General features: G+C 37.8%; 1 protein-coding gene and 1 long non-coding RNA gene across 2 annotated transcripts in view; one reads left to right on the plus strand and one right to left on the minus strand.

The window, feature by feature from the left end:
* Positions 1–14,591, plus strand: part of LOC137145049 (uncharacterized) — a 32,535-nt gene that overhangs the window by 963 nt on the left and 16,981 nt on the right. The window contains exon 2 of the long non-coding RNA XR_010917552.1: positions 1,527–1,633. This is a non-coding gene — a long non-coding RNA (uncharacterized lncRNA). The remainder of the gene's footprint in view (positions 1–1,526; positions 1,634–14,591) is intronic.
* LOC137145014 (CARD- and ANK-domain containing inflammasome adapter protein-like) lies at positions 2,603–4,882 on the minus strand. The gene has a single exon (XM_067535563.1). The coding sequence runs from the start codon at positions 4,880–4,882 to the stop codon at positions 2,618–2,620; it is 2,265 nt and encodes a 754-aa protein (XP_067391664.1). The 3' UTR covers positions 2,603–2,617.

Raw genomic sequence — 14,591 nt, forward strand, 5'->3', positions numbered from 1 at the left:
CAGAGAGCAGGTGTGAAAAATCAGGGCGCGGGGGTAAGAGGCACCTATATAAGAAAAAAAGCCCTGAATATGGGGACTGTCCCTATAAAGTCGGGACAGCTGGTCACCCGATGGACGTTCCCCTTTCCTCTGCCACCTCTTGCTAACTGCAGGGTAGAAGTGTTGTGCAGGGTAGCCAGTGGCTGCAGAGCATGCCGTGCAGTTCACCTTTCTGCTCCACTTGGAGCTGGTTGATGTAAATTAGGCTTTCTGGCAGGTTTAGGAACGGGTCTGTTCTAAGTCATTTCATACTGATGCAGCTCGAATAGTGCCAACTTCTAACATAGGCATTGTACAGTGCCACACACAATGGGGTCTTGGTTGGTGATAAGCTTCTGGGCACCACTGCAATCTAAAGGATGAATAATATTGCAACAATGTAAAATAGAGTTTATATCAATACAGCTTCCTGCAGTAATTATCTACATTAGTGGCTACATCAATAGTTACAGTGGTGCGATTTTTTCCAATGTCGGCAGGACCCTGCACCCTGGTCTGCCTATCACTATCCCACAGTGCACATATGGTGTTTGGAAATCTCCAAGAATCCACTGCTTCTCTGTTGTGTGCCCAGTACTAAGGGACAGGCACCCAAGGGCACTGTAATTGAAACAATTTAGGACAGTGCTAATGTGGGTTTGAGGCAAAGGTTCTGATTCAGCATGACTAGATTGCTGAATTGTTTGTATTTTAACTGGTTCAATAATGAATGATGCAAGTCAGTAGTGTACATGCCACACAGGTGAATGGTCAAGGGCCTAGAGGACATTTGAAACAGAATAGGAGGTCAGGAATTCTTGTCCAGTTATGCTGACATAGCTACTTCTGACCATACCCTTAGTGTAGTAAGCCACAGCAGTGCTAGTAACTGGTGCAGCACATCTACAGCATGGGTTTCCATCTGTGCAGCTATATCGGTGTATCCTGCAAAAAAAAAAAAAAAAAAGCATATGGACAGGTGCATTTCCTAGTGTTTTTATAAATCTAAATAAATGAAATAGAGAATACTTGGTTAAAATGTGCTCCATTCCATTAGGTTCATCTTTGGATTTGTGCAGAAATCAGCTTATAATGCAATCGGAGTTCCTGACCAGTGTAGATGTTTAACATTATCTTCTCTGAATTGAAAATGAAAAACCACTCCAGTTGTTTGCCGTCATTGTAGGGATTGCCAGTGAGCCCAGCCAAGAGGGCAACATGGGTTGGTTCAGCTAGAGTGAATTACTACATCCCAAGGAGAGTGAACTCTAAGGAGTCTTATGCTGTGGGATGATCAAAGACTCCACTCACTCTGGGCTGAGACTTGAACCTTGTCTATGAAATGCCCTTGTTGTCCTGGAATAAAACTGGCACAAGGAGCCCTTTCATTTTCATTGGAAGCGAGGCTGTGAGAAGCTTTTTGTTTTAATTTAGGGAGCACTGGCTGCATGAAGCCTCTTTCCTCTGGTTATTTTAATTTTGAACCCTGAATGAATTGTTTTTTTCAGATGGCCTTGGTTTTCCAGATCTGATTTTCAGCTCCACAGGAGACTTTTCCCCTTTGTGCTAATTTGATCATCAGCCATAATGATGGGGATGGCAAAACATAGCAAGGGTAAGAATCATTTTCAGATAAAATATAACCTCAGATTTGGTTCTATTAAAAAGTTTTTACACTATTACCAACCAATAAAAATGTGTCCAATTTAAAGAAAACTCCACTGGAAATACTAAAACTAATGAACACTTCACTGCAGTGTATGCAATCTAAACATTGAAGCTTTGTGCTAGAACATGAGCCTGAAAGACACTCATTACAAACAACTGTGAAACTGACTAGTGTGTTTTCATTGTCCATGTTGAGAAATGCAAAAAGTAAACAAATGGCATCCATAGTGACAAGTAGAATGAAAATTCATTTTTATAATCTAAGTTGTTGTTTGTAACATAGGAAAGGAAATTTGTATAATAAACATACGATGATTTTTAACCAAACAGTAACTTTTTAAGTAGACTTAAATATACTGGTTAATATTGTATTTTAATATTTAATACTTTTTGACTAGTCCCAACTATTATTGGCCAACCCCAACCATTCAAAAATCTTGAATCAGGCTACAGAAAATCTTGAAAGATCATCTTAAAAGTCATGAGATTTAAAAAAAATAATCTGGGATTCTTATTTTCATTCTGATCTTTGAGTCTTTAATGTTCACATTTTCAAGCTTTACTTTGCAACCACAAAGTCTAGAAACTTACTTATTTTTTAAAATAAAAGATGAGATTCTTTCATGGTAACTTGACTCTTAAAGTTGGGTCTCTCAGAAAGACACCAAATATCTTGAGATTCTTAATAAAATCAAGAGAGTTGGCAATATATCGTAGATCAACAATAGGCTTTGTATATGAATGTATTTACCACCTCTGATCATTAGCGTGCCCCAGCATCATTCTTAGTTATCCTTATATTGATCAACCATGCCCATGTAGATATGATTTTAAAGTCTGAACTAAAGAAGTAGTATCCTATTTATCCAGATGGTGTGAAATTATAATTTTGCACTTAAACATTTTTTAAAATGTATTCCTCATCACAAATTCATTTTATTAACATTTTCTTTTTCAAAAGTGTTACAATGTGAGCTTGGTTGTCTGTTGTGCTAGATTCTGCTACTTGGAGTGGTGTCTTTTTGAGGCTATTAGTGGCTTGTACGTTTGCTTTCTCTCCCTGAGACCAGCTGACAAGTGAGTTTACAGCATTAAAATGACCAGCCTTGCAAGCACAATGCAAGGGGGTATCCTTGTTGTTGTCGAAAGCATTAATGGCTGACCCGTGGCTCAACAATAAATTTATCAAGTCACTGTGTCCATGTTCTGCTGCAAGATGCAGTGGAGTCTTTCTCCAAATATTTTTATCATCAATATTTTTATTCTTCCCTGCAGTCAAAAGGATTTTTACTATCTCTGCATTGCCTTTGATGGTTGCATAATGCATTGGTGTGCAGCCATCCATGTCTTTAACTCCAAATCTGGCCTTCTGGGCTAACAGAACTTTAGCTGTATTGAGATGACCTCCTATAGCTGCAATGTGAAGTGGGGTCTTTTTCTCTTTGTCCATTGCATTGGGATCAGCATTACAACTAAGAAGCAGCTCCACCATTGTATGATCTCCCTTTTCAGCAGCAAGATGCAAAGGTGTCTTTGACTGCTTATCCTTTAAATTAACATTGGCTTTGTGGCACAGCAGCTGTTGAGCAACGTCAACATTACCCCTTTGACTTGCGACATGCAAGGGAGTGACTAATTCCTTAGTGACAGAATTAATTTTGGCCCCAGCATTGATTAAAATGTCAACTATTGCTCCCTTATTATGAAATGCAGCAACATGGAGTGGAGTTTGATCTCCCTGGCTTGTGATGTTAGCATTCATCCCTTTGTGGAGAAGCAGATTTGTGATGGAGACTGCCCCAGCTTGAACTGCCAAGTGTAAAACCGTGTTTAAGTTGGGCATCTTCTCCTCCAAACTAGCTCCTTTTGCAATGAGAACTTCTGCAGTCTCTGTTTTGCCCATTTCACATGCCATGAGTAAAGGTGTGTACTGCATTTCATTGTGGGCATTTATATCTGTGCCTCTATCAATTAAAGCTGCTACAATGCCATGCAGGTTCTTCTGTACAGCTTTAAAAAGAGCTGACACCATCGTGTCAGGGGACAATCCTTTAGAATATTCCAACAGTAACCTAAATATGGATTGGTTGTTATTATTGAAGGCTACATCAACTATGTTGAAGTCAATACTGGCTCCAGCTTCTAGTAACACCTTTACAGTCTTCTCAAATCCCTGGGAAGTGGCATAACCCAAAGCAGTCTGTCCCTTTTCATCCTTTGCATCAACTAGGGCACCATTCTTTAAAAGTATTTGTGACAGTCTGCTCTCATCTTTGAGAGCTGCCATGTGCAAGAAGTTCTGGCGGTTCTTGTAGCATCTTGCTTCTTCTTTCAGGATCCTTTTCAATATGTGAGTGTGGTGGTTCTGAGCAGCCAAATGAAGAGGGGACTTGGCTTCTTTATCCAAACCATATATGTAGGCACCAGCTTTGAGAAGCACTTTTACTGCATCATCCTGGCCTTTTTCAGCAGCCCTGTGCAGTGGTGTTCTCCCTTTTTTATCCTTTACATCTAGTTTAGCACCTTTGTTGATTAAATATTCAATTATTGCAACATGTCCATTAGCAGCTGCAATATGCAGACGTGTTTCATTTGAGGTATTTACTGCATTAATATCATTCTCCTTCAGTACTTTCTCTAGATCAGAAGGATCACCTTTTGCAGCTGCATCAAAGATTCTAACAGTATTAGAATAGTCTTTCTTAGGTTTTGCTGTTGGTAAATTTGGAGTTGGTTTAATTTTCTTTTTAGTTGCTCTTTCTTGCTTTGATAAAATCTGTTTAGGAGTCTCTTTCTTCTCTTGGTGCTGTTCGCTGGTTGTTTCAATCCATTCCTTGTCCTTTTCAAGTAAATATCCTACCAATTGTCTTCTAGCATCCGCAATACCAATCTCATCGCAGACATATTTTTTCACTCTTTTATACAGATTTGGCTCCACTTGTTTTAGACATGGATAAAAAAACAGCCTGCAAGCTCTTTCACCTTGGGAAACCAGGATATCCAAAACCCGGGAGTTCTTTGCTATTCGCGTTCTGTAATAGGACATAACCATTTTTTTCTCTGGTGTAAAAATACCATTGTCTATCAGCCAGTTAAGAAGTTGGTCTGGGTTGTTTATGCCTTCTACCAGTTCTTCCTTTTTCGTCCTTAGGACTTCTATGGCATATGGATTTGTAAACAAACTGTTTGAATACATGATAATATGAATAACTTCTCAACAAATGGATTAAACTATCATTTGAAGTTGGACTTGACAGTGGAACAGCAGAGCAGGATCACATTATTTCACAGATTCTTTCATAAAGAACTGTTGTATCAACAATTGTTGTTCAATTAGAAATCACTGAAGAATACTGGGAAAGTAATCCAAAACTCCTCACCTTTAGTTTTCCATCTTTGTTAGAAGTTCTCTGATCCTTTTTGCTATTCCTTAGCAACAAGTGAGTTGAGTAACATAACAAAACAAAACACAAATCAAAATAATAAATGTATTCTGTCCAATATGGCTATTTCACAAAAGTTGGCTAATAAAATTGAGGAAAAACTGCTTCTCTGAAGTTGGTAGTTAAGCTGCAGATCTTTGTTTACCTGGTTCTTCTTGGAGTAAAAACTTTTTTGTTTGCTTTTTGTGGGCGGCAATGTGACTGATTTGTCAAATGTGACAAAAGAAAGGCAGCAGCGTAGTTACTGTTGCTACAATTACATTAGTCTTTATGTGATGTTAGATAAAATTGTACACACTGGTAGCTACATAGGGGAAAACCCCAGAACATACAGGAATTCAAATAATAACAAAACACTAAAGAAAAAAATAAGGGCTTAAAAAAATACAGCCATTTCAAAATTGTTTTATAATTTCAAGATTGTAAAACATTTAAAATATTTTAAATTTATTACATAATGATGCCACATTTAATGTCACTTTATATTTAACTCATGACTCAACTTGAACTCTTTCCAACTTATTTCTTAGGATTTTATTCAGCAGTAAATTTGGGTCCATATGTAGTGCTGACTTCATCAGTTCCTTAGACTTCTGCACTTTGGCATCCTGAAAGCCTGATTCTAATTCAGGACACTAAATTGATGTGTCTGATTTTACAGGGAGGGGAAACACTAGATTACTTTCTGTCTCCCATCCTGATATAGACTTCTTAGCTCTACCTTCATTGAAGTCACAATTAATCACTCTGCAGTGCTCAACAGACAATTTTCTAGCAATGTGTTTGACAAGCAGTGGTGGACCAAGGTGTGATTCAGTGTGTTATGTTTACAGTAAAAGTAAATAAGGCCCCAAATTTGAAAACCCTTAAAGAAGTAACTTAAGTTTAAGGAGTAGTTCCATTGAATTTAGCTCTTATTTAATACTTTTTATCCATAGATTTCTAAGTACTTTACAGAGGAAGGTGGGTATCATGATCCCAATTTTAAAGGTTGGGAAATTGAGGCTGAGAGATGAAATGATATGACATGCCCAAAATTACACACCAGGTCAGAGGCCGAGTTGGAAACAGAATTTTAGGATGAAATGCTGACTCTATTAAAGCCAATGGGTGTTTTACTATTGACTTCATTGAAAGCAGGATTTCAGTCTACGTCTACTATCTCTCAGTCTGATGGATGACCTATCCACTGGATTATGCTGCCTGTAAAAGTAACGTTTTCCGAGTATGTATTCACAAAGTGACCATGACCTGACTTTTACTAATTTTTAATTCTGTGACTTTTAATTTTCATAATTAAGTTTGTAAATATTATTTCAGTAGGAAAATGGTTTATGGAAGAAATATGCATTAAAAGGTAAAGGTTTTTTAAATCTATATTTTGATAAGCCAAGTAACTGTTCAGCAGGTATTATAGCCAGTTTCAGAACTCAATAAAAAGTTCAGATATCACAGATAGTTAAATCTGTACCATTTAGTTAATCATTGTATTACCACATAATAGGGATAGCTGTGGTCTAGTGAACTAATCACAGGCCTAAGATTCAGGTGACCTCAATTCTGCTCCCAAATCTACCAAAGACTCACTTTGTAGTCTGCAAATTACTTAACCTTTGGCCCCGATTTAGCAAAGTGCCTCATTTTAAGCATATGGATAGTTCCATTGATTTCAACCTTGTTGAACTGGGCCTTAGTTATCCCATCTGTAAAATAGGGCAATAATACTTACACACATTTGTAAAGCCTTTTGAGATCCACAGATGGGAAAAGAGTGGTGCAAATACCAAGTATTACAGTTCTAAAACGTTATTACAAAATTACTTGGAACTAGTGCTTACTTTGTAATGAAAGAGGTGCCGGGGCTCAAGCAATTTTTTTTTACTTTCATAACTGATGTGGAAGCCCAGAGGTGCTGGCTTTATCAATTGCCAAATGCTAGAGGTGTGTGGGCTCAGCTCTGGCACAAATTAAGCACTGCTTGGAACCCATGAAAAAAAAACCCAAAATTACGAAAATCTTTAGTAGTTTGATCAATGTGGTGATACTCTTCTAATCTGTTATAAGTACAGTAATTAAACTTCAAACTGTGAACATTAAGTGATATTTCTAATATATCTAAGAAAAAATAAGAAGGTGGTAGGAGGGGGAGACAATCTTTCTGATCTTCCTTATATAATAAATAAATATAAAATAAAAGGCAAAGCCCCATTTTAAAAAAGTCCTTTACAGATAAGCTTTAACTCTGCAGACTTCTATAGGACCATACCGGTGAGGACAATTCCTCATTCAGATAACTTTAAAATTTTTTTTTTTAAATGACTGGCTTTGTCCCTTACCACTCCTCATTGCCATATAACATGTCAAGATCTTTGTGTTTGGCATCATGGGGCTTTAATGGCATATTTATTTACAATAGGGAAATGTAGCAGAATTTCCTATAGTTACTAATACCAATTCAGTTTCATTGGCAATAGCAGTCAAGATGGGTTGCTGGCTGTATGTTAAACAGCATAGCAATTAAATATATGCTGAGGGTTAGATAACATAATACTTAAAATGTGAGCAGCCCACATACATTATGGTTCCCAGTGGTCTAACACCATTGGTGTTGGCTGCAGTGTGAAATTTTTGCAACATTTCCATAGCGGAGACATGGCTGTGAAGTATCTGTAACATCTGAACATAGGATGTGGGCACTACATTGTTGACGGCTGGGTCAACCTGTAGAACTTAATGAGTAGGCCCTAAAAAGGGGAGGTGACTCCATGAACCATGAAGGTCTGTATTTGTAACCTGAGCTAAATTAATTTCCCTTTTCAGAGCTTCTGATCACTACGTTAAGCCATCTTGTTTGCTTAATCAAGTATAGCTGGTCCTGGAGCCGGTAACTTCTGAATTCTAATCTCAGTTCTGCTACTAACTTGTAACAATTTGGGTAAATCACAATCTCGTGCCTTGTTTACCACATCTGTTATAAGAAAATAATGTTTTTATCTATCTCACAGGCATGGTTATAAGTAATTATTTAATGTTTGTTCAGTGCTTGGAAGTTGTGCTTTGAAATATTATTGTTTTCTGACTTTTCAAAGATGAAGTTTTATTTCTTCAGCAAATACTAGAGCCCATTGTCTAGGCAGAATATATAATGGCCTCATAAAACATTTAATTTTATTCTTTTTAATAAAAGCAAAGAAATCTACACATTGCAACATGTTAAAATTAACATTATAGCAAATACTGTTTCACTTGGAAGTAACCAGCAGAGGACACTGTTTCTCTATAGATCAAGTTTAGTGGGAAGAACCTGGCACGGTTTCTAATCATCCCAGAGCCTCCAGATGTGGTTACTGTCTTCTGTTAAAACTAAATGTAATATAACCAAATGACTTCCAAAACCTTCTGACATTCTCTAGGGTATTTTCCTGATAAAACTGATGGAAATGCTATCCATAAAAACATCAACAGCGAGTGAAATTGTGCTATTAATGTTTCCCAATGCATGTTTTAATTTCAGTTAAGCAAAACAAATGCCAACTGTTTATTAAAAACATATCTTTTTTAGAATAACCAGTGTATAATTAATGCAGCACCCACCCTGTTTTCTGAACATCACAAGGGACATGGAATATATTTGGAAATCAAGGGAATCGATTCATAAGCAAAAATCAGGGACATAACCTTGGATAACTAGGGATTTCACCAGGATTTGGTTAGTTGAGATTGTACTGTATATGTCTAGATATAAAAAAAAGCACAGCCTCAGTGTTAGAAGTGTTAATTATTATTATAATTTTTTTGGCTCCATCACTGTAGTAGCGGAAGAGGAACTATTCACTACTCAGTAAAGAAGACCATACTCCCCTTTTGCTTACTGGTTTCTGACTCAAGTAGGAAATCAGAATTTACTCAATTGGGAAAACCAGGCCAAAGAGGGATGTTTTGCAGCGCCCAGTGTTCTGCTTATTTCCACAAAAAGAATTCCAGAGGTGGGGACCTGATATTGAGAAAACTGCACCCACCAGTTGGTATTTGAATAAGCAGTGAATCACCAGTTGAATCACTGGTGCTCTGCGTGTTATTGTGGCATCATGAACATACATAGCACCAGCCTGACCCAAAGTCAATGAAAGGTCTGAACTGGCATGGTTGTTGCTGTAATCCTTGATTTTTCTTCACCAAACTCCCTCCTTTTGGTCATCTTTGCTGTGTTATGTCTTATGTGGGTCCTGTTTCTGCAACTGGATCCGATACCCCAGACCTGCAATGTAGACTGCTGTGTGGTAGGGGTGTGGACTAGCAAATCCTGGTGCACGATTGGGGCTGCATATTGCAAGCAGGGACAGTTTCTCTCTCTTCATTCTATGAAATGCATGCCCACTCTTCGGTGGTAATGATAAATACTAATGTTACAACTGCTGTACTTTTGTTCTATTTGTTCTTGTTTAAATAGTTAATGATAATATCCTAATACTATCCAATTATTTATTTAATTATAAATAAATGGGGATCAGGGCCCGATTGCACTAGCCACTGCATGTACATATAATGAAAAAATGGTTCCCGTCCCAAATTAAGTCTTTAAGGCTCTGATCTGGCACAGGGTTCCTCACAGACAGACTACTGTTCCCATGCAGAGTCCCACTGAAGATACAACAGTCTGTCTGCACAGATCACAATGCAGGACCAAGGCTTGAAATACTTATTACAGGTCAAATAATAGAATACTAAATAAATACGTATTTGAATTTCCAATTTGAACTGACTAAGAAACATTATCAAACTACTATGACACTATTTTCACAGTTCCATTTCTTAAAAAGTCAGGACTATACATAACAGATTTTACTGTTTTGAAATTCTCTTTTCAAGTTTTCTGTTGGAATGTGTCACCAAATGTTTTGTTGAGAAGCTAAATCATAAATTTAAAAGAAAAAAAAAAAAGCTATCTACTTGAGTTTCGCAGCCCTGAGTTAATCAGGCAGCATTCTTTATATTGGAAAAATTGTAACTTGAATGAAAACTTGTTCTAAAATGCTTTTTAAAAGCTTTAAAATTATTCATAATGGTCAAAAATGAAATTGATTAATAATTTGCATAATATAAAAAATTTCAGAAAAAAAATCACCAAAAAAACTGGGAATCCTAATTTATGATGATTATTTTCAGTTACTTTATGCATTTGTGTTGTTTTATATGCCGCCTTTCCTGGTGAGGGTCATGGCAGCAGCATGGAGAGTAGGGGGGACCAGACCTCTCTTTCTTCTGCAACAAGTTCCAGCTCCTCCTGCGGGATTCCCAGGAGTTCCCAGGCCAGCCAGGAGATATAATCCCTTCAGGGTATCCTGGGTGGCCTCGGGGCCTCCTACCAGGGGGAATCCTTATCAACTGCCTAAACTACCTCAGCTGATTCCTCTTGATCTGGAGAAGTAGTGGCTCTACTCCAAAGCTCTCCCAAATAGCTGAGCCTCTCACCATATCTTGAAGAGTCAGCTCAGCCACCCTGTGGAGAAACCTCATTTCTGCCACGTGTACCCGCAATCTCGTCCTTTTGGTCATTACCCAAAGTTCATGACCATAAGTGAGGATAGGGGCATAGATTGACCAGTAAACTGAGAGCTTTGTCAGAAAACTTAGCTCCCGCTTCACCACCACAGATCAGTATAGCGCCCGCATCACTGCCGCCGCTGCCCTAATCCGTCAGTCAATTTCATGCTCTTGCTTACCATCACTAGTGAACAAGACCCCATGATAATTAAACTCTTCCACTAACTCGACTTAATGCCAAGAATGCAGACAACTCTCACTCTGGGAATAGAGGGACCGGAAAGCATGCAGTAGCGGCCCCAGCACCTCATACTCCCGCAGCACTTCCCCCAGGACATCTCGGGGAACACAGTCATAAGCCTTTTACAGGTCTACAAAACAAAGAGAGACCAGGTTAGCAAACTCCCATGACCCCTCAAATATATAAGAGAAAGCAACGAGCTGGTCTGTTGCTCCACATCCGGGACAAAACCGCATTATTCCTCCTCAATCGGAGATTCAACTAATGGGCATTCCCTTTTCTCCAACACCTTGGCGTGGGCTTTGCCAGGGAGGCTGAGAAGTGTGATCCCCCTGTAGTTGGAACACACCCTCCGGTCTCCTTTCTGAAAGATCGGGACCACCACCCCAGTTTGCCAATCCCAAGGTACTGCACCCACCTTCCAGGCAACATTGAAGAGGCACATTAAACTCATCATCTCTGAGCAAATCTCGTCCATCCCTGCAGTTTTACTGCTGCAAAGGCATTTTACCACTGCAGCGACCTCATCAGCAGAAATAGATCCAATCCCAGTAGGGATTTCCAGCACTGCCTCCTGCTTATAATTTGTTTTTCATATTTATTTACTAAGGACTTATGTACACCCAGAAGCTGCATTGGTTTAACTTAACTTGGTTTAAAATGATTAGTTAAACCAGTGCATATGTGGACACTAATATTGATTTCAAACTGGCTAAATTGGTTCAGCTTGCACTTGTAAATTTCTGAATAAAAGCTAGAAGATATAAATCAGGATTCAAATCACACTTTTAGTTAAACCAGTGCAACTTTGTGATTAGATCAGGACTAAGATGTTAATTGCTTTTTTCAGTCTAAATATATCCTTTTAGGCAAATCTTAATATAAAGCAGTTAGAGCAAAATGTTTGCAGTTGAGTTATTAACATAAAATATAAATGATGCAAAAGTATTACTTTACTAAATGCTGAAGCAGCTTCAAGAATCAGCAAAACCAAATGGAGAGGGAACCAATTTTTTCAAAAAGAGCAGATTTCTTTTCCCCATTTAAAACCAAATAAACTCTTGTGGTTTTGAGTCAGGAATATACACTTTGTCAGTGAAACATTATAGAAGGAAATATTTTATAAGAGTTCCCAGTTTTAACTGTGGAAGGCCAGGTACCTTCTGGGATTTCTTAAGGCTGATCTTTCTATCAGTGTTCATTCCAAGAAGAGGAGCAAAATGGAGCTAGACAACTTGCACAAAAGGCTTTTGGTCACATTCTGCTCTGTAAATCTAGAGCAATTCCATCAAAATGAATGGAGTTGCTCTGGTTTTACCCGTTTGTAAGCAGAATTTGTTCCTTTGTGCTTACAAACTGCCCATAGCTATTTTTACCAATTTATTTAAACAATCTAATGTGACTTTAAAAGGAAACAATATTTTGTCACATTGTAAACCAGTTTTAATTATTATTATTTATTAAGTTAGATGTCAAACATTGGAAGCAGTGTAGGCATTTACTTAAACAAATCTCTGCCAATACAATAGAACTACCTCAAGTTCCTCCCTGCCCTTTCCCTGCCCCTTCGCACCACCCTCTGATTTTGCCTCTTTCTGGAGGAAATCCATTTACAGTAAATTGCATGAGAGTTTTATTTATTCTGTCAGAAGAATTTGAAAGCATTTTTTTATTAGTTCTACAGCTGGGTTTTCTTTTCAGAAGCTGAAGAAATACAGTTGCAAAACTTTCTGAACTAAATGTAGATAACCACAACATCATTATTCATTCTGGTAAGAAATATGGTTTCATAATTAGTCTTAAAAAAAGCCACTGACTCTTCAATTATAATGGCAACATGTCTTAGGTTCCAGTAACACCATCAAGGCAGAAAGATTCTTCAGTTACATAATTGGGTGAATAGACATTAAAGACAGAATCAGCTGTTCCTCACTAGCTAATCATATTAGTGGGGTGAAAGGAGCAAATGGGAACTGACTGACTTCTGTAATTGTTCTCCTTTAGCTCTAAAAATGGTGACTACACCCACTTAGGCCTCATAAAAAGACAATTCATTTTTCTTGCTATGTCTGTCAATCCCTCCCCTCTTCAGGCCCCTATAAGTTTTATGGATAGTTCCTAATATTCCAGCTTCATGTCACGTCTCTATCTGTTTACCTTTATAAAAAGTCCAAAGTTCTTTCCTTCCCTCTGAGCCCTGACTGATTGCCAATACACATTGTAGATTCTTAATTTGTTACTCATTACCTTAATTTAACAGGTGCTTTTTGGAGAGTAGTTATTATATAAAAAAATAGAACTCTGGACGATTATTTGTAGTCCTCTGATCAGGATAACTCAGGCATTAGTTTTTTAACTTTTAACTTATATCACCGGCTAATATAATATCATTGGTACACAGCTTTACTCCAATATGGAGAAACAAGGAAATTCAATAATAAGGGAGACTGCTCAACTGTAGTTGTAGCTTGACCTATATTTTGGTCTAGACTCCATTTCTTAAAGAAAAAGACTGTAAATTTGCACCATCCTTTCAAGATAAATGGATATCATATATTTAAAGGTGTTCCACTTATCTTCGATTAATAGTTTCCTTATATTGCAAATATCCATCAACATAAAATCTCTTAAACCATTCTATGTTTCCTTATCTATAACACATCCTGGTTGCATACATAATTCAGATTCCCTTGGGAGTTGGTTTAATACTTTGTTATTATAATTCTGGGTCTTTTAAAATCATAATATTTTTTCTTTCCTTTTTCTGGAGAAAAACAATTATTAATTGTTTCATTTCACAGTCTCTCTCATCCATTTAGATTAGGTATCCATCCTCCTGCCCCCACCCCTCTGGCCTTCTGATTGTATAACAACAAAATTGAATACAACGGTTCTACTGTAGCAATGTTAAAAAACTCATTTCCACAAAATAGTTTGTCTAATTTTTTTAGTCCATTAATACTATTTATAACCTGAACATGCAATGAGTAGATTTCATTCCATTTAAAAAAATTGCTTCAACACCAGAGCACTTGCCCATGACATAGAGAATTTGTTCTTTCACATGTTGGTCCCTCTCACTCCGGGCTGCTTCCTTTCTCTTTCTGGTTAAATCTTCTGACTTTGATTAACCTTATTATTTTTATGTTGCTCCCCTGGATGTTCATGCATCTCCCCTGAAGAGACTGTCTGGCTCCTTGGACCTCAGAAAGGCACTAATTCAGCAAAACACTTAAGCATATGCTTAACTTTAAGAAGATGCTTTAATTCCATTGAAATGGATACACACATTTTATTCCCAGTGACTTCAGTGGGACTTCAGCACATGCTTAAAGTTAAACATGTGCTTACGCTCTTTCTGCTGATGGACTTATGCATATGCTTAAATTTAAACATGTGCTTGAGAATGTCACCAAATCATGGCTGCAGCCATTTCCTTAGCTCTCAGTTTGACTCAGTGAAAAATACCTTTGGTGGATTGGATGGCCTGCCTGAGACACTAAATCCTCCAGAATCATAGTGTTTGCTTTCATTGGCACATACCAAAACCTTCTTCTCTGTTCATCTGCACCTGTGACACTCCAGCAACTCTGTTTGTTCCCAAGCCATTTTGCCTTCCTACTCCAGTTTCCATTCAAATAGTGATTCATGCAGCAAGGGGAAGGCAAGACCCAGCT

Source organism: Emydura macquarii, unplaced genomic scaffold (assembly GCF_026122565.2).
Source record: "Emydura macquarii macquarii isolate MOO-44397 ecotype Brisbane River unplaced genomic scaffold, CSIRO-AGI_Emac_v2 contig_3506, whole genome shotgun sequence".
Taxonomy (NCBI): Eukaryota; Metazoa; Chordata; order Testudines; family Chelidae; genus Emydura; species Emydura macquarii.

Coding starts and splice junctions, on each gene's coding strand:
- LOC137145014 (XM_067535563.1), bottom strand. CDS start 4,882: ATGTATTCAAACAGTTTGTTTACAAATCCATATGCCATAGAAGTCCTA.